This window comes from Lynx canadensis, chromosome E2, assembly GCF_007474595.2.
Source record: "Lynx canadensis isolate LIC74 chromosome E2, mLynCan4.pri.v2, whole genome shotgun sequence".
Lineage (NCBI taxonomy): Eukaryota > Metazoa > Chordata > Mammalia > Carnivora > Felidae > Lynx > Lynx canadensis.
The window spans coordinates 52,311,085-52,334,798 of NC_044317.1; the positions used below are offsets into that span (position 1 = coordinate 52,311,085).

Consider the following 23,714-nt stretch of genomic DNA (forward strand, 5'->3'; position numbering starts at 1 on the left):
AGAGTTTTCAGAATGGTAGGATAGAATTTAAAAATGAGGAAAAATTCGGGGCACCTGGGTGGCTCAGTCGGTTAAGCGTCTAACTCTTGATTTTGGCTCAGGTCACAATCTCACCATTTGTGAGTTTGAGCCCCACGTCAGGCTCCGCGCTGACAGTGCTTGAGATTCTCTCTCTCCCTCTCTCTCTGCCCCTCCCCTGTGTGCTCTCTCTCTCTCTCTCTCTCTCAAAATAAATAAATAAACTTTTAGAGACACCTGGATGGCTCAGTGGGTTGAGTGACTGACTTTGGCTCAGATCATGATCTCACTGTTTGTGAGTTCAAGCCCTGCATGGGGCTCTGTGCTGATAGCTCAGAACCTGGAGCCCACTTCAGATTCTGTGTCTCCCTCTCTGTCCGCCCCTCCCCCACTCACTCAAAAACAAATAAACATTAACAGAAATAAAACATGAACAAATAAACTTCTTAAAAATGAGGAAAGATTAGACGACGTGTTTCAGAGAGCTGGTGTTTTTGATTCTCCCACGCTTTCTTTCTCACTGGAAAATTGTAGGGCTTTTCATTTTTCATTATTCAGGTAAAACCTATCCACTTCCTGGTAGCCTCATATCCAGGGGCACTTTCTTCTCTGTTCATTAATATTCTTGCCCATGACCCCGTCCCTGAAAGATCCCATTAATAAACACATGATTGAATTTTATGGCCCTCATGGATATGCATGAGCTCATCTTGAGGCATCATTAACCATGGGGCTATTTCATCCAAATCACCCTGATTGTAATCACTTGCAGAAAACCCTCTTTGGGGAAGCTGCGGTGTCTTCCTACCGACAGGTTGGGGCCAGAACGGTCGGGCCAATCCCCAAATAATCCAGAGATTTGGTGAGCAGAACCTTAAAGAGGGCTCGTGGAGACAGCTAGGGCCAAGAAGGACTCTCTCAAAGGTACACCTCAACCTAGAAACTTGGGAGGGGTGTGAGAGGCGGGACCTGGGAGCTCCCACAGCAAGGAAGGAAGGTTTAGAACAGCATTGTCCCCTGGAGAAAATAAAACGTAAGCCATAAATATCATTGTAAGTTTCATAGTAGCCACATTAAAAAAAAGAGTAAGAACAGGTGCAGTTTATTTTAATGATGTATTTCATTGAACCATGATAGCCAAAATACTATCATTTCACATATGATCAACACACAAAAAAATTAGTGAGATAATCACATTCTTTGCTTTTCCATACTTCCTCTTCAGATCCCAGTATTTTATGCTTACAACATGGGGCAATGAGAACTCACCACATTTCCAGTGCTCAAGAGCCATAGTGGCTGGTGGCTGCCATACTGGAAGGTGCAGTTATGGAGCTCTGTGAAAGAAAGGCCAGGGAAAGTGGGGAAGGAGGCTGTGGGGGCAGATTCCTTTCTCTGTAGAAACTCAAAGGCGTAGGTGAAGCCAGACCGTCTGACCAATGTAATGCTATGGAAGGCTGCCTGTACCCCAACTTTGGGGGGAAAAGAGATGGAAGAAAAGAGAACTAACCTGGACAAACTGCCTATTAAATTCCTGGTAGTCAGCTACTATCTTCATGGTCCCATGAATATTTTTTGGCACCATTCCTCTAAGGTAAGGTTCACTCTGCCTGTTTCATGAAGGAGAAAGCTGAGATTCAGAGATCTTCCTGAGGTCCTGTCATTGCTCCCTCCAAAGACAGCCTGAATGCATAATAGAAGAGGCGCACTTGCATGTTTGTGAGGGGGTCTCACACTGAGGTTTTGTTTCACACTTGGAGACATCTGCTGCCAAGGAGCAGAAGGACTCAGTATTTTCAAGCCACACTAAACTCCAAATGCCTAGGCCCATGAGCTCCTATAATTCCCACAATAGCTTCCATAGTTGGATTTTTATCTCCACTTCACAGATGAGAACTTGAAAACTGGAAATTGGAGAGGTGAAATGACCTTCCCAAGGCCACCCGGCAGATAAATGGGAGAGGTAGAGTTTGAACCTGGGTTGGTTGGGTGCCATTCTCTTCTCATGGCTCCATTGTGACATTTTTTGCTGATGAGAATCAGTGAGTTGAGGCTGTGGGCTAAGCTGCCTCCTGGTGACCCTCTCAGCACCTTCATACTACCTGGTGTGGCTGTTCTCACTTCCCATGTTGGGTGATAGATATTTGTGCCTATGTCCCATCTCTGACTGTTGAAGCCAGAAATAATGTCCACTTCCTCTTAGTAGTTGCCCCAGTTCTATATGGATGGCAAGGTTCTAGAATACTTATTGGATGGATAGACAAAAAGTGGATGGTGGAAGAATGGATGGATGGATAGAAGGATAGAAGGAAGGAAGGCTGGATGAAAAGATGGATGATGGGTCAAAAAATGGATGGATGGATGGATGGATGGATGGAAGAATGGATGGATGGATGGACAGATGGATGGAAGTATGGATGGATGGGTGACAGAAAGATAGATGAAAACAATATTAACAATGAAGAATATTATTAAGCAAGGAAAGCATTTACTAGAAGATAACATTTTCCGAAAAGTTTGGAGGACGAAAAATAACAAAAAGTAAAGGAAAGAAGAAAATTAGAACATTTCCAAGATAAGTTTACTTAATGAATTAATTACTGAGAGCCTAGCATGGTGAAGAGAAGACTGGATGTTACTATCATCATCATCATCAATATTATCAGTCATCACCATCCTTAGCATTAATGGCCAACATTTATTGTGATCTTCCTTTATAGCAGACACCGTACTAAGTATTTTATATCTTTTGTTTAATTTGGTCCTTCCAACAAATGCGTGGAATAGGTATGATTCCCATTTTATGGATGAGTAAGCTGTTAAGCGCCTTGCATAATTATTGTTTTTAATTATGAAATCTTGTACACCTATGGAGAAAAATTCAAATAGGGAGTCTTGCAATTATCCTTGATTGTTCATTCCCACTTCTCAGAGATCTTACCAGCCAACAATCTTGTGACAGTGGCAGGATGCCAGCCCCAACTACCCCACGGCCCAGGACAAAAGGTCCTCCACAGCATTTGAATGTGCCAGTGATCAAGGAATGACCTGGTCCTCACTTGAATGTTCCAGACGTGGGTGTCTGGCTGTTGAGGTTCACTTCACAGTTCAGTCATTGTCTTGAACCACCCCCAAATATTTTCTATTAATATCCATGGCTTGATCCAAGTAGGCTCATTAACATTCCAGAATATCGGTCCTTATCAACTTCTTACATTTGCACGGTGTCCTTCGTGGCACAAACTAGCAAACCATGTAGATACCTGGGGGGAAGCATCCAGGTGGAGGGAAGAGCAAGTGTAAAGGCCCTGAGGTGTAAGTTAGCTCAGCCTGTGCTGGAAACAGCGAAGAGCCTAGTGTAGCTGGGGCAGATCAAGGGAGTGATAAGGAATGAGCTTTGAGGGGAAGGCCGAGGTATGGACTGTGGATTGTGTTATAAAAGTGACAGAGAAGTGTGTGGGAGTTGATGGATGCCACTTGTCCCCATTTTGATCTCTCCAGTGGCTTCTGTTTGCGTTTAGAATCTAAGGAAGGCTCTGTAGGGGTCCAGCGCCATCTGCCTCGCCAAGTACCTCTTGGGCCTCGCTCCTCCCTGCTCGCACCTGTTCTGGTTGTTGTTTAAATACATGTCAGCTTTTTCTCTCATCTTGCCTCTCCTGCCCAGATGAGCCACCAAACCCCCTCCCCTGGTTCCCCTCACACCTACATCCCACTCTTCCTGAGGGTCTGTTTACAAGTCATTTGCTTGGAAGAGCCTCGCCGGCCTCCTGTCACCTTGCCCCAGTTACTCTTTGTCTGTAGCCTTGGTCCTTCCCCTTCGTCACCATGATCATAAGAGACACATGCTTGTCTCTGGTTTATTCCCTTTCTGTCTGTCTCCTTCGTAGGCAGCCCAGCCCCATGAAGGCAGGGGCAAGGCCTGTCTCCCACTCTGCTGTCTCTCATCCCCTAACCCTGCAGCCCACGCATTGTACAAGCTCAGGAAATATTTGTTTCTGAATGAATGCTTGAAAGCAAACACCAAGACCCCTGTGGACAGGACAGGGGAGAGCCTGGAGGCCAGGACATCGGTGATGGAAAGTGACAACCATCTGGGGGATAGAAGGTGAAAGCCTGAGTTTGCAGGAGCAGGAGAGACAGAGAGAAGGTGATGCGTTCACGAAGCCATTCGGGAAGCAGAAGCCACAGGGTTTGATGACTGATAGGATGTTAGAGAGGAGAAAGCTTTACTGTTGGGGTGACAAACTGGGGGGTGGGGAAGAGCATTGTCTTAGCATTTATTTTCCGTGGTTCTGAAGGCTGGGAAGTCCAAGACTGTGGTACCCACAGATTCAGGGTCTGGTAAAAACCCACTTCCTGGTAGACAACCATCTTCTCACTGTGTCCTCACGTGGCAGAAGGGGCGAGGGGGCTCTTTGAGGTCTCTTTTACAAGGGCACTAGCCCCACTCATAACGTGTCACCCTCATAACCTAATCACTCCCAAAGACCCCACCTCCTAATGCCAATACCTTGGAGGTTAGGATTCCAACATATGAATTTGGGGGAGACACTTGAGCATCTGCCTCTTGATTTCAGCTCAGGTCATGATCCCAGGGTCATGGGATTGAGTCCCTCATTGGGTTCTGCACTGAGTGTGGAGCCTGCTTAAGATTCTCTCTCTCCCTCTGCCCGTGTTCCCAGCTCTCACTCTCTCTCTCTCTCAAATAAAAAAAAAGGGGAGAATAAAATAGAATTTGACATTCAGAAGTTTGCCTGGAGAGTTCTGGTATGAACAAGGATTTGGGTGGACATTTCTGGACTACTTAGACAGTGTCCCACAGCAGCTGAGAGCCCAGTCTCTGGTGTTGGGTTGTTGGGGTTCAGCTAAAAGCCCCAGCACTTATGAAGTTTGTGATCCTCAGCAAGATGCTTAAGCTTTCTGTGCCTCAACTTCCCCAAATTCGTAATGGGGGTTATATTAGTACCTCCCTCTTTGGGCTACTGTCAGGATCATAACGAATTTAGAATAGTGTATAGCACTCAATGAGTATTACCTGTTATTGTTTACGATCTCAGTTAATCATCATCACAAGCCTAAGTGGTAAGTAAGGTTAGCACCCCCATTTTTTTAGAGGAGGAAGCTGAGGCTTGGAGAACTTAACTTCCCAAGGTCACCCAGGTGGTAAATGGTGGAGTCAGGATTTCAATCAGGACCAGCTAGTTTCTGCAGTCAGAGGTGGGTCCAATTCTAGAGTCTGAACCACCAGCCAGAGTGAGAGCCATGAGTAGGTGGGCAGTGAATGAATGAGATATCACTCAGGAAAAAGCAAGTTTAGGGCTTGGTGCTGTAGTTAAGAATAACAAGAGAAATCAGAAAGACATTCCAATGTGTAGCAGGAAGGCAAGTGAGAGAGTGTGTTCTGAGACCCAGGTGCTCAGTAATGCCACCTACCTGTTCAAGGACCTGAATCGATGGCTTTGGGATTTTTTCCCCCAATGGACCATTCAGATTTGTTATTAAGAATTGGGGCCATCTGACATCTTTCCTGAGCTGCCTTGATCTTTGCCTTAATTACTCATAAACCCAACTAACAATTTACAATGGAAATGCCCTTTCACATCAGTATCTCATTGGACCCTCACAGCCTCTCCCGGAGGCAGGAATTATTAACCTACACTTCTGCAGGCGAGGGAACAAAGGCCCATAGGAGGGAAGCGGTTTATGAAGCTTGAGAACTCTGAAACTTGTGTAGACAGGTCTGCAGTGGAACCTGAGATCTGTCCCTTACCATCTGTGGTGTTTGGGCAAGTTACTCAACTTCCCAAACCGTGTTTTCACTCTACTGTAAAGCAAAAATAATCACCCCTGCTCCTTAGGTTGTTAGAAGTGGCATATAGTAGGCACTTAATTTGTAGCCAGGGGCACCTGGGTGGCTCAGTCGGTTCAGCATCCGACTTCAGTTCAGGTCATGATCTCACAGTCTGTGAGTTCAAGCCCCGCGTCAGGCTCTGTGCTGACAGCTCAGAGCCTGGAGCCTGCTTCCGATTCTGTGCCTCCCTCTCTCTCTCTCTGCCCCTCCCCTGCTCATGCTCTGTCTCTGTCTCAAAAATAAATAAAAACTTGGGGCGCCTGGGTGGCGCAGTCGGTTAAGCGTCCGACTTCAGCCAGGTCACGATCTCGCGGTCCGGGAGTTCGAGCCCCGCGTCAGGCTCTGGGCTGATGGCTCAGAGCCTGGAGCCTGTTTCCGATTCTGTGTCTCCCTCTCTCTCTGCCCCTCCCCCGTTCATGCTCTGTCTCTCTCTGTCCCAAAAATAAATAAACGTTGAAAAAAAAATTTAAAAAAAAAAATAAAAACTTAAAAAATATATTTAAAAAAAATTCGTAGCCAGCAGTAGAAGCAGTGGTAGAAGCGGAACCTCAAGACAAAACCAGGTCACCAGTTCCAGCCCTGGGTTGTTGTTTTTCTGGAGAACAGCACATCTTTCTTTCCTGTAAGAGGGAGTTACTCTTCACTGCCCTCTGGGGATAGAAAGTAAAAGGGCATGACTCCAAACCTGGCAGTTAGTGGAAGAGGAAGGGGCCCCGCGGGAGCAAAATTTTTGTTTTCCTTCAGTCCAGAAAGAAGAGGCCAGTTGTGATGAATCGATGGTCCGGTTACCTGCTGGGATGGATGACCTTCCTCTACATCTGGGAGACAAGTGGAGGTGAGGGTACTGGGCAATGTTGGGGAGGATTTGGAAACCGGAAAGAATGAATGGGCCAAAGTAAAGATTCTTGGATTCAGGTAGGGAGGAGATAGAGAGTCATCTGCTTCTGGACTACCTTGACCGCGGATAACTGAAACCATGGAAAGAGAGACCGTGGATAAGCCGGGGACTGCTGTGCCCAGGACACAAGCACCTTTTGAGATGCTCAGCACGTGGTAGGGAAATGCGAATATGTTAATTGAAAGGGGGGGGGGCTCCATAATTCCAATGGACTGAGTCCTCAGACTGCAACTTGGACCCTCCCTTTCCACTCTTTTTCTTTTTTTTTTTAAATTTTTTTTTTCAGCGTTTTTTATTTATTTTTGGGACAGAGAGAGACAGAGCATAAACGGGGGAGGGGCAGAGAGAGAGGGAGACACAGAATCCGAAACAGGCTCCAGGCTCCGAGCCATCAGCCCAGAGCCTGACGCGGGGCTCGAACTCACGGACCGCGAGATCGTGACCTGGCTGAAGTCGGACGCTTAACCGACTGCGCCACCCAGGCGCCCCTCCACTCTTTTTCTTAAATCGAGGTAAAATGCACAGAACATAAAATTTCTCCTCTTAACCGTTTTGAAGTGCACAGTTCAGGAGAAGTACACCCACAGCGTTGTACAACCAATAGCCATGATACATCACCTGTACTCATTAAACAATGCACATTTCCCCCGCCCCCAGCCCCTGGAAACCACCAACCTGCTTTCTGACACCATGAATCTGACTGTTCTACATACCCCACGAAAGTGGAATCAAACAATACTTGTCCTTTTGTGACTTTTATGTCCCTTAGCATAACGTCCTCAAGATTCATCCATCCATTGTGTGGCCTGTGTCAGAATTTCCTTTCCTTCTAAGGCTGAATAAATATTCCACTGTGTGTGTGATACATACTATGGACATACCACGTTTCGTTTATCCATTCATCCATGGATGGACGTGGATTGTTTCTACCTCTTGGCTGTTGTGAACAATGCTGCTGTAAACATTGGGTGTTACAAATACTTCGCGGGATATAACGAGGAGTGGAATTGTTGGGTCACATGGCAATTCTACATTTATTTTATTTTATTTTACTTTTTGAGGAACTGCCATACTATTTTCCAAAGCAGCTGCACCATTTTGTATTCCCATCTACAGTGCACAAGGGTTCCAATGTCTCCACATCCTTGTCAATACTTGTTGTTTTCTGTTTAAAAGAAAAAAAGTAGGGGCTCCTGGTCGGCTCAGTCGGTACAGCGTGTGACTCTTGATCTCGAGCTTGTGAGTTCGGGCCCCACATTGGGTGTAGAGATTACTTAAAAATAAAATCTTTAAAAAAAATTTTTTTTTTAATTTTTTTTTCAACGTTTATTTATTTTTGGGACAGAGAGAGACAGAGCATGAACGGGGGAGGGGCAGAGAGAGAGGGAGACACAGAATCGGAAACAGGCTCCAGGCTCTGAGCCATCAGCCCAGAGCCTGACGCGGGGCTCGAACTCCCGGACCGCGAGATCGTGACCTGGCTGAAGTCGGACGCTTAACCGACTGCGCCACCCAGGCGCCCCAAAAATTTGTAAATATTTTATTTATTTTTGAGACAGAGAGAGACAGAGCATGAGCGGGGGAGGGTCAGAGAGAGAGGGAGACACAGAATCCGAAGCAGGCTCCAGGCTCCGAGCTGTCAGCACCGAGCCTGACACGGGGCTCAAATTCACAAACCGTGAGATCATGACCTGAGCCGAAGTCAGACGCTTGCCCGACTGAGCCACCCAGGTGCTCCTTAAAAATAAAATCTTTAAAAAAAAAAAGTAGCCATTCTAGTGGATGTGAGCCTACGTTCTCAATACATCTAGGAATCTAAATTAACCACCTCAAGATGGTATGGTAAACATGGAAGGAGAACAAAGAGAGACCCTGTGTCATAGTTCACTTAAGCTATGGCGAAACATTCTCCACAATTAAAATCCTTTTCTGCCTGATGAGCCCTCTCCCTTCAATAAGGCTCAAGAAACACTTGTTTTCATGCCCTTTAATTCCATGAAGTCCTTTTTGAATGACCACATTCTGTATTCCAGAAATTCCTAAGCTGAGGTCACTGGGCTAGCACTAGAGTTCATGAAACCCTGGCTCCGTATTTCAAAGGGTGTGTATTTATCAGGGTAGTGAGGACAGCTATTGTAACAGAAGCTCCAAACTATTAGCAGCTTAACACAAAACATTTTATTTCTTGTTCCTACAAAGTCCAACGGGGGAGCATCTGGTTAGCAGGGATCCATGCGCCTTCCACCGTGGGGCCCCACCATCCCCTAGGGTTCCAGGGTCCTCTGTGGATTCTTTGCATGGAGCTGGTAGACGAGGATCAAGAGTCTTATGATCTTGAAGGAGAAGGGTTTTCCTTTTTTGGGGGGCCAGGAAGCGATACCCATCATTTTCTCCCACTTCCATTGGCCAGAACTCACAGGGTGCTTAGCTGCAAGGGAGTCTGGGAAATGTAGTTTTTAGCAGTACCTTTGAGAGGAAGATGAAGCTGGTTTTGAACACACAGCAGTCTCTGCCACAGGGATGTATGGACATTTTCCTAGAGAGAAGATCTGGGTTCTCAAAAGAACTGACAAGTCCTGAAAAGGCTAAGAAGCCACATTATTCAGACAAGGAACAATGCCAGCTTTTCCAGTTAGTGTCTCTTTCTGGTCATACCTTCCTGAGACCACACCCGTATTCCTGTGGTGAAACTTGGTATCCCTAAGTCTCCTCTGCACATAGTTACGGACTAATTTATTCAACACACATTTGCCGAGTGGTTCCCGAGTGCCAGGCACTGTGCTATGGGCCAGAAACATAGCAATAAGTAAAACTCATGCCCTGCTCTCAGGAGAGCTCACAGCAAATGGGAGTGATAGACACATAAGCAGATAATTATATTCTTTAAATATTCGGTAAGTACATTTATAGAGATCATCTCAGAGTATTATAAGAATGTGGGAGAGTATTAATCCAGGCTGAACCAAGTCATATGGATGAGAAGCAGGGAGTAAAGCTAGGGACAAAGAAAAGAGCAGGATGAAGGGCATGAGCCAAACGCCGAAGACGAAAAAGAACGTGGAGGAAGGTCGAGGAAATGTTAATCAGGCAGTGAGAACAGAGAGGTCAGCAGGGCCCGGATTATGGAGGATTTTAACCCAGTTAAGAAGATCAGACCATCTGCTGGATTACTTTGCAGATGGCTAATAGTATCTATTATGTGTTGGTTTGTACTAATAAGTCCCAAGGATAATCTTAATCCTGTGTACAGGGGCATCTGTCTGCCCTCCCCTCACCACCAGCATCACACATACTGGTGGTGCCCATGACTGAGCATTATTGATGACGATGGTGATGGTGATGATGACAGTTAATGTTGGTCGAGGAGCAGCCATGTTCCGGGTCCACTTCTAAACACTTTCCAGATATTAACTGGCTTCAACTTGGTCTTCAACCAAGACCACACAGTTCTGAGAGCCAGGGGTGGACAACGCGATGTGACTTAAGGACCTCCACTTGCCTCAGCCCATTGGCGAAGCTCAAAGATGGCAGTCTGCCTTTTCTGCTGTCTCCCAGCCTCACCCCTGTGATGGCCCAGGTCAGATTATACAGGATAAGAATCTGATCCAGAGCAAGAGATGGAGATTCCAGGTTGAAGACAGAGATGATGTCTGGTTCATCTGTATTAGTAATAGACTGACTATCCCTAAATGTCAGTGGCTGAACTCAGTAGGGTTCATGTCATCTAGAACTTCAGTGTGGATGTTTCATGGGAAGCCATTTGTGTTGTGATTCAGAGACACAGACCCCCTTCTGTACTGGGGCTCCACCATCCCACAGGGCCTCAGCATACTTTGCAGGGTCCTCTTTCTCAGACTTTCTCAACCTGGGCACTGTTGACATTTGGGACCAGATGACCCAGTTCTGGGATGTGTGCATGGTAAGGTGTTTAGCAACATCTCCAGCCTCTACCCAGTAGGAACCAGTGGTGCAGCTTCCAGGTTGCCCCTCTCCCAGTTGTAACAACCCGAAATGTCTCCAAACATTGTCTAATGTCTCCTCCACTGGGAACCACTGCTCTATGTCCAGCTGGAAGAGGAAGTAGGGAGCATAGGGTTCACCGGGGACTTTTCTGAGTGAGGAGCTGGAGAAGATCATTTCTACCCACATTGCATGAGTTGCAACTGAGTCACGTGGCCCCACCTATTAGAGAGGCCGGAAAATGGGTTCATTTCTACCCACATTCCATGAGTTGCAACTGAGTCACATGGCCCCACCTAACTGTTCAGCCAAAAAAAGGGTTCTCGCTAGGAGTCCAGAAAGAAAAAAGAAGATAGGTTTGGTGAGTCCATGGAAGCTTTGCCTCACCATCTTTGGAACATGAGCACACACACACATGCACACACGTGTATGCACGCACATCAATAACCTATCAGAATATCTTAGTCATAGTATCCATAATTATGTCTTTGAGGGAGGGAGAAAAGAGGGAAGGAAGGAATGACATGATGAAGGCAGGGAGAAAAGCTGTGATCCTGGACCAGTAGATAAAAAAATACTGGTTCTCATCCCAGTTCTCAAAAAAAGGGGGAAAAAAGGTATTAAGTTGAAATGATTCCTTATCTTACATGGGTATTCACTTTCTCCTCCACAATGTGGGCTGGAATAGCATTTCTTTCCTTTTTTTTTTTAAATGTTTTATTTATTTTTCAGACAGAGGAGGGGCAGAGAGAGAGGGAGACACAGAATCTGAAGTAGGATCCAGGCTCCCAGCCGTCAGCACAGAGCCCGACGCGGGGCTCAAACTCACAAACTGCAAGATCATGACCTGAGCCTAAATCGGACACTTGACAAACTGAGCCACCCAGGCGCCCCACTTTTCCTTTTTTTTAAAAAAAAGTTTATTTATTTATTTTGAGAGAGAGAGAGAGAGAGTGGGGGAGGGGCAGAGAGAGAAAGAGAGAGAGAGACTCTCAAGCAGGCTCCACACTGTCAGTAAGGAGCCCGATTCGGGGCTCGAACTCATGAACCAAGAGATCATGATGTGAGCCGAAGTCTGATGCTTAACCGACTGAGCCACCCAAGCACCTGTAGAATAACATTTCTTAAGATGTGTTTCAGGGAGGGGGACCTGGGTGGCTCAGTCGGTTAAGCGCCGGCTTCGGCTCAGGTCATGATCTCACGGTTCATGAGTTCGAGCCCCGCGCCAGGCTCTGTGCTGACAGCTCGGAGCCTGGAGCCTGCTTTGGATTCTGTGTCTCCCTCTCTCTCTGACCCTCCCCCACTCACACTCTGTGTCTCCCTCTCTCTCCGCTCCTTCCCCACTTGTGCTCTGTCTCTCTCTGTCTCTCAAAAATAAATAAACATAAAAAAAGGTGTGTTTCAGGGACCATTAGTCTCCAGCACTATTGAGGAGTGGGGGGAAAGGACCATTCAATATAGTCCATATGCCTCCTGCTAGTTCAACACTCATCTGCATGCTGACCCTTCTGATGAGTCCTTTGTTAAAGAAACGGGTTTAGCTTTCTTTCACGTGGCATTTTCTGAGCTCATTCCCTTCTGTCAGTTCTTTCTGAAGCATCTACTATGAGCAAGTCACGATTCTAGGTTCTGAGGATACGTTGTGTCAAAGACAAAGTCCTGTCCTCACACAGAGGAATACAAAAAGTACCCCTCAGTAGTTGCCACATCTGCATGCCACCAGCACTATCACTTACCCAACCTTCTTGAAATGTACTCTTTGACACCTTTATCTTCACTTTAACACCTTTATCTTTAAAGAATAGTTAACATTAGCTCTGTAATCTGTAAGCGTTACTAACTTGCCATAAATAGAAATTGCACACAAAAGTAAATGCTATGAAAAGGAAATCTTATTCCTAAATTCTATTGGGTGCAACAATAAGGCTTTGAGCCTGGGTCCTGCCCTGTTTGTTGTTGTTGTTGTTGTTGTTGTTAAAAAGGGAGATTATTAAAAATTAGAGGCATGGTAGAGAAATACTCGCATTAAATTGAAGTCTTCTCTTTTGTGTAATCAGAAGGATTGAAAAAAGCATTGAAATGTGAAATTGTTTTCTGGTCTGTGTTGCAGCATTATTTGACGTGTGTCGCTCCATTACCTACTGCGATGTCATGACCCGAGAGTGTCTGGTGTGACATTGACGGTGCTCTAATGGTCTGGAGGAAAACTTTATTCCAGTTGCCTTTATGATTTATGAGACTCTTTCCCTGTGCTCTTGGTCTCCACGTAAACTGGCACACCCTTATTTGTCACAAGAAAGTTGGATGCCAATACTGCATGTGTCACCTTCCGAACCGCCCATGAGAACCAAAGCAAGACTCACCCTTGGCTCATTCATTTGTGATGAAACCCCTCTATTTGTCTCTCTGTCCTCCAGGTCAGAAGGATTCATGTGTCTTTCCCTTCGTCTACAAGGGGTCTACTTACTTCTCTTGTATCAAAACCAACAGCCTGTCCCCTTGGTGTTCGACAAAAGCCGTTTACGATGGGCAGTGGAAGTACTGTATGGAGGAGGGTGAGTGATGCCATGCTGTCCCCTCAGCCGACCTCCTCAAATGATGGATTATAAAAGAGAATGTGTGGATGTGTAGAATGTGATCATATTTTTGAAGACGAGTTACGGCATCTGTGTGTGTGCATAGAAAGTGCGGAGGCCACATACGGGATGCTAACAATGGCTAATAATATGACAATGATAGTGTTAAAAATGGTGCTTTCTGAATGAAAGAGAGGTTACAGGGCCACAGGGAACCACTGTATCCTTTGTCTCTTTCTTAATTTTCTAAATTAATAAGGAAAAACAGACAACAAAGTGTAACAGAGAAGGGATTTGACAGACTCTGTTTGCTGCTTCTCAAAGCCCAAGACATTTTTGACAACTAGATGATTTCTAATTTTTCTGCACAGGACAAGAGGCATTTTGTTTGTTTTAACCAATATCCTGTTGTTGGACATTTTTTTTTTAATTTTTTTTTCAACGTTTATTTTATTTTTTTTGGGAAAAAAATTTTTTTTCAACGTTTATTTTATTTTTTTTGGGACAGAGAGAGACAGAGCATGAACGGGGGAGGGGCAGAGAGAGAGGGAGACACAGAATCGGAAACAGGCTCCAGGCTCTGAGCCATCAGCCCAGAGCCCGACGCGGGGCTCGAACTCACGGACCGCGAGATCGTGACCTGGCTGAAGTCGGACGCTCAACCGACTGCGCCACCCAGGCGCCCCTGTTGTTGGACATTTTAATTGTTCCTACGAGCAGCCAGATTTTGAATATTTAGGATTTTCTTTTCACTTGTATCACTGTTCTTGACTCTCTTAGATCAAAGGCTCCCTTTGATGATAAGTATAACAACCCTTTTACTATCCTGAAATAAAATGTATACATAACGTTACCTATTCCAAATTCATAATTTCAGAATAAATCAACACAATCCCTTAGCTGCAATATAAGACAGAAATTAAACAAAGTAAGTTGATAATAAAAAGCACCATGATCATAACTAACCTAAAAAGATATTAAAAGGTGGCCAGAGGCTCATACCTCCAAGCAGAATCTCTTTGATTATAAGAGCTAAAAATGACTACAAAGAAGCCCCATTACACTAGGGGTGGGGTGGGGAACAAAAAAACAACAATAAAAACAAAAACCCAAGCTTGGAAGCAATACCACCTCTAGTTGAACATATCACTCTAGTTTAAATGATGCAAATCAGGATCTACTGGTTGAAATTGAACCCGAAAATTAGAAACAGACTTTTTTTTTTTATTTCTAGAAAAGAGGTCCCCAAACATGCTTAAGACACACAAGAGGAGACAAAACTCTGTCCAAAGTGCGGATACAGACACAATCAGGGCCTAGAGATTTAACAACCTGCATGTGATTAAACCTCTTTCAGCCAATCACAGAGGGCATCTCCTCCCTCATCCCTGGCTTCTGAACTAAGAACTGCTCTTTGGACCCCTAGTGGTGGGTTTCTCACCACCTGTGAACAGCCCCAATTCTTTCCCTCCCACCCCTCATGTAATCCACCGATTAGCCTGTTGGTTCTACCTTCAAAAATCGATTCTAGCTTCAGTTTTTGGGAAGGAGCTGCCTCCACTGCTCCCATCCTTCTCCAAATCACCATCAGTTCTCCCCCCCCAAATTTGTTAACTGGGCTCCTCAAATCCCCAACTCCCTCCAAATCAATTCCCCACACATCAGTCAAAGTAACCTTTTCGGAATGTGAAATCATGCAACACTACTCCCCTGCTTGTGCCCTTGCATGGCTCACCAGCACACTTAGAAGGATATCCTGAGCCCTAAGAGCCAACACAATCCTGAGAAAGGAAAACAAAGCAGGAAGCATCACACTTCAGACTATATTACAAGTTATAGTAATAAAAACGTATGGTATTGGCATAAAAACAGACACATGGATTAATGGAGCAGATTGAGAGCCCAGAAATAAACCCATGCATATATGGTCAATTTATGACAAAGGAGCCAAGAATGTGCAATGGGGAAAGAATGATCTCTTCAATAAGTGGTGTTGATAAAACTGGACAGCCGCATACAAAAGAATGGAACTGGACCCCTCTCTTATGCCATACACAAGGGTCAACTCAAAATTATTAAAGACTTGAATCATAAGATGCAAAACCCCAGAACTGCTACAAGAAAACATGGGGGTAAGCTGGAAGACATCAGTCTTAGTGATGGTTGTTTGGGTTTGACACCAAAATCAAAAGCAAAAATAAACAAGTGGCACTACATCAAACTACGAAGCTTCTGTGTAGAAAAAGAAGCCATCAATAAAATGATAAGGTAACGCATGGAATGGAAGAAAATATTTGCAAATAATATACCTGATAAGGGGTTAATATCTGAAATGTCCCAAAGAACTACAACTTGAGGAAAGGAGAAGGAGGAGGAGAAGAAGAAGGAGAAGAAGAAGGTGGAGGAGGGGGAGGAGGAGATGAAGAAGAAGAGGGGGAAGAGGAGGAAGGAGAAGGAGAAGGGGAAGAAGAAGGGGAAGAAGAAGAAGAAGGAGGAGAAGAAGAAGAAGAAGAAGAAGAAGAAGAAGAAGAAGAAGAAGAAGAAGAGCCAGAATCTACGAAAGATAGAGAAGGAACGAAGAAAGAGAGAAGAAGAGAAGAAGAAGAAGAGAAGAAGAAAGAAGAAGAAGAAGAAGAAGAAGGAGGAGGAGGAGGAGGATGGAGGAGGAGAAGAAGAAGAAGAAGAAGAAGGAGGAGGAGGAGGAGAGGGAGGAGAAGAAGAAGAAGAAGAAGAAGAAGAAGGAGGAGGAGGTGAAGGAGAAGAAGAAGGAGGAGAGGGAGGAGAAGAAGAAGAAGAAGAAGAAGAAGAAGAAGGAGGAGGAGGAGGAGGACGAGAGGAGGAGGAGGACGAGAGGAGGAGGAGGACGAGAGGAGGAGGAAGAGGGGAAGGAGGAGGAGGGGGAGGAGGGAGGAGGCGGGTGGAGGGAGAGGAAGGGAAGAAGAAGGAGAAGGAGACAGCTCACCTTGGTCTGCAAAGCTCTCCAAGACCTTGCCCTTCTCTGTCCTCACCTTCTTCCACTCCCTTCCTTGCCTGATGAGCTCCAGCTACAATGGTTGTCATGCTTCTTGAATATTCTGAACTCCTTCCTGTCTTGAACCCTTCCCACTTTTATTCCCTCTATCTGGACCTCAATTCTCCCAATTTTTGCATGGCTGGCTTCTCCACATTGTGCAAGCCTCTGCTCAAGTGCCACCTGCTCAAGGAAGGCTTCCCTCATCCCTTCATCTATGACAACCCCTCCATCACCTCCAAATGACCCTGATTCCCTCACTGAGTGTGAGTAAATCCACCCACTATAAACATAATGTCCAAAACCACATTTGTTGTACTATTTGTGGTGGGAAATTCAATCTATGAAAGTTGCAATAAGGCACCAGCACCTGGATGATAATGTTACTATATTTTACTTCACTGATATTTGACTTTTTTTCAGTAATGGCAACTTTTTTTTTTTTTTTTGTATGCCAAGATCTTGACTTCACCTGTTGGTCGTAAACCATCAAAATTCTTTGTCTTGACTTCCTACAGCTCTGTTGGTGATTCTAAGAGATTCATTTTTAAGACACTGAAGTATATTAAGTTTGTTCAGCAGGTTGGGGGCGGCGTTGTTGAGGTTGGGAGCCCTGTTGGGGGAAGCTTTAAGCATGAAAGTATACAAGTAGGCTTTCTTTACAACATGCTTAATAAAATGAATGAATAAAATATCTTTAAAACTTGACGCTTGTCCTGTATTTTGATGGCTGACGGATGGATGGATGGATGGATGGATAGATCGATGGATGAATGCATGGATGGATGATTGAGTGACTGTCCTGTGAATGACTAGAGAAAGTCAAACCACTCACAGACTCCTTTCCATACAGATTACCCACGATGCATCTTCCCCTTCATCTATCGAGGAAGGTACCATAACAACTGCATCACGGAGGGTGGCTTCTTCAGAAAGCTGTGGTGTTCCGTCACCTCCAGCTTTGATGAGAAGCAGCAGTGGAAATACTGTGAAACAAATGGTAAGGCACTGGAGCAGGGATGGGGGTTTTGGTGGGGAGGCGGGTGGGGGAGAGCAATGATCATTCTGAGGGGGTGGTGGCATGGGGGAGAGCAGAGCATTGAGAGCAATACTTCTAGGAACTAAGTGTGTTCTTGGAGAATACATTAGGACAACCACAGGAGACAGCAATGTCCTAAGGCCATGTTCCCCCGAGTGCCTAATGTCAGCATGGAAAATCTAGTTGTCCTAAGAACCAGTACCATGGGCTGCAGTCCTGACATTGGTTTTCAACTATTTCTGTTGCTAGACTTGGCAATACGTGGATTCACCCAGTGCTGGACCCTACCTGCATTTCAAAGTGGCTTCAGATTTCATCTTAATTCTATGCCTACTCTTATTCTTTAAAAAAAAATTTAATGTTTATTTATTTTTGAGAGACACAGAGAGAGAGAGACAGAGTGTGAGCAGGGGAGGGGCAGAGAGAGAGGGAGACACAGAATCCAAATCAGGCTCTAGGCTCTGAGCCGTCAGCACAGAGCCTGATGTGGGGCTTGAACTCACGAACTGTGAGATCATGACCTGAGCCGAAGTCGGGCGCTTAACCGACTGAGCCACTCAGGTGCCCCTTAACTTATTCTTTTTAAAAATGTTTATTTATTTTGAGAGAGAGAGAATGAGCATGAGTGAGGGAGGGGCATAGAGAGAGGAGACAGAGAGTATCTCAAGCAGCCTCCATGCTATCAGTGCAGAGCCCAATGCAGGGCTGGATTCCATGAATTGTGAGATCATGACCTGAACTGAAATCAAGAGTCAGATGTATAACTGAGTGAGCCACCCAGGCATCCCTACTCTTAACTTTTTTTTTTAAATTTTTAATGTTTATTTTATTTTTGAGACAGAGAGAAACAGAGCATGAGTAGGGGAGGTGCAGAGAGAGAGGGAGACACAGAATCCAAAGCAGGCTCCAGGCTCTGAGCTGTCAGCACAGAGCCTGATGCGGGGCTTGAACCCACCAACTGTGAGATCATGACCTGAGCAGTAGTCGGATGCTTAACCGACTGAGCCACCCAGGCGCCCCTACTCTTAACTTCCTAATGACCTCCATTCATTCTGGAGCCCTCTCTGTATTAGACTCTATATACCACATCCCATTGAATGTTTCCATAGAAGCCCTATGAGATGCTATTTTTTCCACATTTAATAAGTGGTCGCAGTAAAATTAAATCCTGTCCAAGGTCACACTCCTAGGTGATGTCAGAGTTAGGATTTGAGTGCAAGTCCATATGGCTCTGATGCCCCTGCTCCCTCACCAAGCAGTGTTGCCTCCATTGAGATGAAAATTCACGTGAGGCACCTATCCACGAGCACACTTATTCCTGCTAAAGCCTTATTTATGTTTATCCCTTAGCACTCAAAAAACCATAATGCCATATAAAACCTTGAATTTTATCTTTGTCGTAGCCATCCATCACTTGTATCCTTAACCCTAAACCAACATTAACCTTAGATCTCACGATAACTCTGTTGATGAAGCCTGCAGAGCAACTCTGTTGTAAATGGTGTGGTTGTTGATGGCTTGGGTTCTCACTTACACGCAAAGTGGACGGAAATAATAACATCACCAGGAACTGAACTGGAGCATGTTCAATGTCGTGTTGCCTTTCCTGAGATAAAGCATGGCGCCTACTTGATGCATGATACATGGAAGCTCTTTTTGTTATCTCTTCTTGTCCCTGTGACCTTTCCATCATTATTTTCAGAGTATGGGGGAAATTCTTTCAGCAAGCCCTGTGTCTTCCCCTCCGTCTACAGAAATAGCATGATCTTTGAATGCATTGAGAGTGAAAGCAACAGACTGTGGTGCCCGACCACGGAGAACATGGATGAGGACGGGAAGTGGAGCCTCTGTGCCGACACTAGTAATACGGGGAAGGGGGCTGGGTGGGCATAGGCAGACTCCTTCACTGAATTACCCAGCAAACACTGACTCCAGCCCTACTGCCTGTCAGCCACTGTGCTGGGCGGTGGGCATGTGGTGATGAGTAAGACGGAGTCTCACCCTCGTGGATATCTGATGAGCAAATAGCATGAAAAATACGATAGCATGATGGGCAAGATGCGGGCCGCTTAAGATCCAAGAGAAAGGGGTCAATATAAGGTTTTCAAAATGTGAAACACCTAAGTACTTGCTTGCACAAACATAGAGTAAATCCACGCTAAGATTTAAAAAAAAAATTGCTAATAAGGGAATAACAAGGATAGTGAAGCCAATTCGAGGGACGTTTTAAGAACTACATAAAGTCGGCGAAAAGAATGTTGAGCTGAAGCAAGATTGTTAAGTTAGCCACCCAATCTGGTAACACCTAAAGGGCAATCAAGGGACGCCTGCCTGGCTCAGTTGGTGGAGAATCCAACTCTTGGTCTCAGGGTCATGAGTTTGAGCCCCACGTTGGATATGGAGCCTACTTAAATACATACATACATACATACATACATACATACGTATGTAAATACATAAATAAAAATAAAATAACACAAAGGGCAATCAAACCTTTGGGGTTGTCTACCAGACAGAAATTATCGGCATCTCTACCAAACAAAAATCATTCACAATGTATCAATCTTTTACAAGTTACAGAGTTGGGGCCTCCAATCAATAGCAGGTAGTAAGTCAGATAAAGTTCTATTTCCCTAGAGCAGGGGCCTGCAAACTCTCTCCTGCCTATGAGCTAAGTCTGGGCCAATGTTTCTCTTGGCCCCCAACCCAACTTTCTACACAGTCGAAAAAAGTCCAAAGAAGGATCCTATTTTGTGACGGGCAAAAATTATACGAAATTCAAATCCCAGGGCCCACATATAAAGACCGAGGCTGTATGAGGCACGAAGCTAAAAATAACTACCATCTGGCCCTTTCTAGAAAAAGTTTGCTGACACTGAGCTAGAGATCCAGATGGCCCTTAGGGACTGTTTAGACGCTGCTTTAGGAGGACATAAGGTCAGGATCTTTTGACCCCAATTGTGTGTTTTGGATAATTTTGTTAACAAAGGAAAACAAGTGTACATTTGGTGGGTGATCAGGGAAGAAGCCCACGAGGAAGAAAAATAGAACATTTCTCTGTAAATGTAACCTGATGGGTCCCCATAAAGGACATCTCAGGCGGCCTGGACTTCAGGACCCTGGACAGCTCTTCAGCACTCGACGCGTTTTGCTCGAGAGCTGCGCCGCACAAGCCCGGCCAGTATTGATTTGGGTTCCAAATCCACTTCAGCGAGTGGAGAATTCGCACATTCAGGATCTGTGAATGAAGACGACTCCCTGTAAGATGTCCTCTCCGCGCTTGCCACTTGCCTCCCTGGCTCCCCTGCTGACATGACGCTGTCCTCCTCTCTCCCACTGCCAGGACCCCTTGTGTGTTCACGCTGCCCTTGTGCCCCATTTCCACACCCCACAGAGCTAAACTCAAATAGCTTCCCAGGGAAGAAAACCCCTCTGGCATTTAAGTCAGTATTTCCTTCCTCTAATGGGAGTCTCTGAGCAGACCCATGGGCCATGTGGACCCAGTTTTTATTCAAACAATTTTTAATGTTTATTTATTTTTGAGAGAAAGAGAGAGAGCACGCACTCACCCGCGAGCCAGCGGGGGAGGGGCAGAAAGAGAGGGAGACACAGAATCTGAAGCAGGCTCCAGGCTCCACACTCTCAGCTCAGAGCCTGACACGGGGCTCGAACCCACAAACTGTGAGATCATGACCTGAGCCAAAGTCAGACACTTAACCGACTGAGCCACCCAGGTGCCCCGACCCAGTTTTGATTTTAGAGGGGGCTCTGAAGTCTAAGCCTTCACCACAGCATCAAGGCACAGGGGTAACCACTTTCCTATCCCCTTGTACTCCCTAGGAATTTCTTCACTGGTTCCTGGCTTTCCCTGCCACTTCCCATTCAACTACAAAAACAAGAATTATTTTAACTGTACCAGCAAAGGATCGAAGCACAACCTTACGTGGTGTGCAACCTCTTACAACTATGACCAGGACCACACCTGGGTGTACTGCTGATGCAAAGGTGAGGTGCATAGCATACCTGGGCAATGCCGCTGTGAAGGTGACATCCGTCCCTTCCAGCACGATTCGCTGGGGTTGCCAGCAAGGTGAGCTCCCTGTCCCAGAGATGAGGTGAAGTGGGGGTGGGGGAGGGACGGGGACAGCTTCCCAGATTAGTAAGAGGTGGATGAACCATTTTGGACCCAGAAAGGTGCCATGCCAAGTGTTAGGTCTGGGAAGCCTTGGGTGTGCAAAGTAGGAGAATGGAATTTCTCAAACTGGGGCGTGAGAAGGAAAGATGACCTTGAAAGGAGATGACCAGTACTTCACTGGACCCCAAAAGCCATGTACCAGGTTATTGACCTGCTACCCACTGAGTAGCCAACAGAGAAAAAGGTAGGGTTCAGTTCTCCTCCTCGTTGCATGGGTCCTTCCCCCACCTCTGCACGTAAGTCCTCAACTCTCTCCACAGGACCAACTTCTCTCTCCCTTCCAGTCTTTTCTTCTGATTCCAGTATTCTCCCCAGACCCCCTGTGTGGGTCCACTGACCTAATTACTCAGGATGTCTGGGATTTAACAAACAGAACCCTTTCATCAGATATGTGGATGGCTCTGGTGTTTCTGGCAATATTTGCCCTTATGATGCATGTGGCTTAGGGATGACACCAAACTTAGTGATTCCTCCCGAATTTTGCCTTGGCCATCAAAACCATCTTCCTGGAACAGAAGAGAGGCAACGGAATAGGTCTGGGGCTCTGGGTACCATCTTAACAGGGTGGCTATTAAAAATCACCCACAAGTCGTCCCCAGGCTTGGCTAGAATGAAGAACATTCTTAGTGCCCAGCCTCTGACTCTTGTCCACCAGAGCACAACTCTCTCCTTTGGGTCCCTCTTTCAGCAAGTCTAATACAGTAGAGGTGAGGTTAAGGTGCTCAGGGTTCAGTGGCTTATCGGCCGCCATGAGCCAGGTGAGGGGCAGGGGTAGGTCTAACCACTCTTGGCTCGGCCACCTCCTCTTCTGACTCAGTCTTGGAAGCCAATGCAATACTTTTTTATTCACATCACACTTTGAGTCAGTGCACACTTGTCACCTGAATGCTGGCTTTTGATTCTATTTTCAAGGAGAGGAGAAACATCTTCAGAGGAAGATGGACATACCAAGTGTGGAACCTGCTTCGTCTTTTCCTTTCGAGCTTAATCACCTTTAGAAATACCTTGTCCGCCATTTTGCTTAATCACTTGGTCCTTTGTGAAGAACAGAGGGGGGAATTGTGGCCTAAACACCAGTAAAGGAGCCCACAGTTAATCCCCCAGGGGGCTGCCTTTGTGCTTCCTGGAATGGGATTCCGTGAGGGACCTGGAATGCATGGTGAATCTCCTGGTAGGAGGTCAGATTCTCAGCCCAGGGGCCCCTTGGAAGGAATGCATCCTGCTGTCTCTTTCTTGGAAACCACAGATTTGGGTGGAGCATTTTTAGGTACTTATGAAATCATTAATAAATAAACTAGTAAGTAAACATACGGTAGAAAGTTCATTGCAAGGGGGCCCCTGGGTGGCTCAGTCGGTTAGGGGTCCGACTTCGGCTCCGGTCATGATCTTGAGGTCCGTGAGTTCGAGCCCCGCGTCGGGCTCTGTGCAGATAGCTCAGATTTGGATTCTGTGTCTCCCTCCCTCTCTGCCCCTCCCCACTCACACTCTGTCTTTCTCTCTCTAAAAAATAAATAAACATTAAAAAAGTAAAAGAAAAGAAAAGAAAAGAAAAGAAAAGAAAAGAAAAGAAAATTCATTGCAAGACTACCTCAACTATTCCTTCCCCATGCCCATGGCAGACATGAGTAATTGATTACAGAATCTGCTTCCCTGTGAACCCAGATGCATCCTTGTGTTATTATTGTTCGTTTCCCCTCCCCTTCCCCCCTCCTCCTCTTTCATGAAACCCTCTGAGCAACTGCTACCCCTATCCCACACTGCATGCAGACATCAGGAATAGATTTTCACCATTCAGCCTCATTGGGTACCAATCTGATTGTCTGAAACGAGGTTGCAGAGACATTCGAGAAGCCTGAAGATCCCATGATCCCATGGCAGATCTTTTCCACTGTAGATCAAGACCAACCAGATGACCCATCCTTCCTTAATCACATACAAACAGGCCACAGGAAACCTGGCTCTCCTGCCCCCAGCTGCCACACAAGACTTCAGAGACAGACAGACATACTTCCCTTCCCTCACAAACTTTCCACCTCTGCCCCCTCAACCCAGGCACAGCCCTGTTCTCGAAGCTACCACTCTGACTCCAGCCTCGGTGCCTTGCTTGTGTGGAATCCCCCTTCCCTGGTCTCTGCTGAGCCACTCAGTGTTGGAGATGGAGATGTGT

The 23,714-nt window shown here is 45.8% G+C and overlaps 1 protein-coding gene across 1 annotated transcript; it reads left to right on the forward strand.

Moving 5' to 3' along the window:
* Nucleotides 1-807: 807 nt before the first annotated feature.
* Nucleotides 808-22,511, forward strand: ELSPBP1 (epididymal sperm binding protein 1). Its single transcript, XM_030299817.1, has 7 exons — nt 808-942; nt 6,614-6,704; nt 13,145-13,282; nt 17,167-17,313; nt 19,055-19,213; nt 21,193-21,357; nt 22,460-22,511. Exons 2-6 carry the CDS (start codon nt 6,638-6,640, stop codon nt 21,348-21,350), a joined length of 669 nt encoding a protein of 222 aa, XP_030155677.1. The 5' UTR covers nt 808-942; nt 6,614-6,637; the 3' UTR covers nt 21,351-21,357; nt 22,460-22,511.
* Nucleotides 22,512-23,714: the final 1,203 nt, after the last annotated feature.

Bases quoted from the DNA above. Each gene is read 5' to 3' on its own strand.
- ELSPBP1 (XM_030299817.1), top strand. From the start codon at position 6,638: ATGAATCGATGGTCCGGTTACCTGCTGGGATGGATGACCTTCCTCTAC. The intron at 6,705-13,144 runs GTGAGGGTACTG...TCTGTCCTCCAG, and splicing joins CATCTGGGAGACAAGTGGAG to GTCAGAAGGATTCATGTGTC. The intron at 19,214-21,192 runs GTAATACGGGGA...TGTACTCCCTAG, and splicing joins GAGCCTCTGTGCCGACACTA to GAATTTCTTCACTGGTTCCT.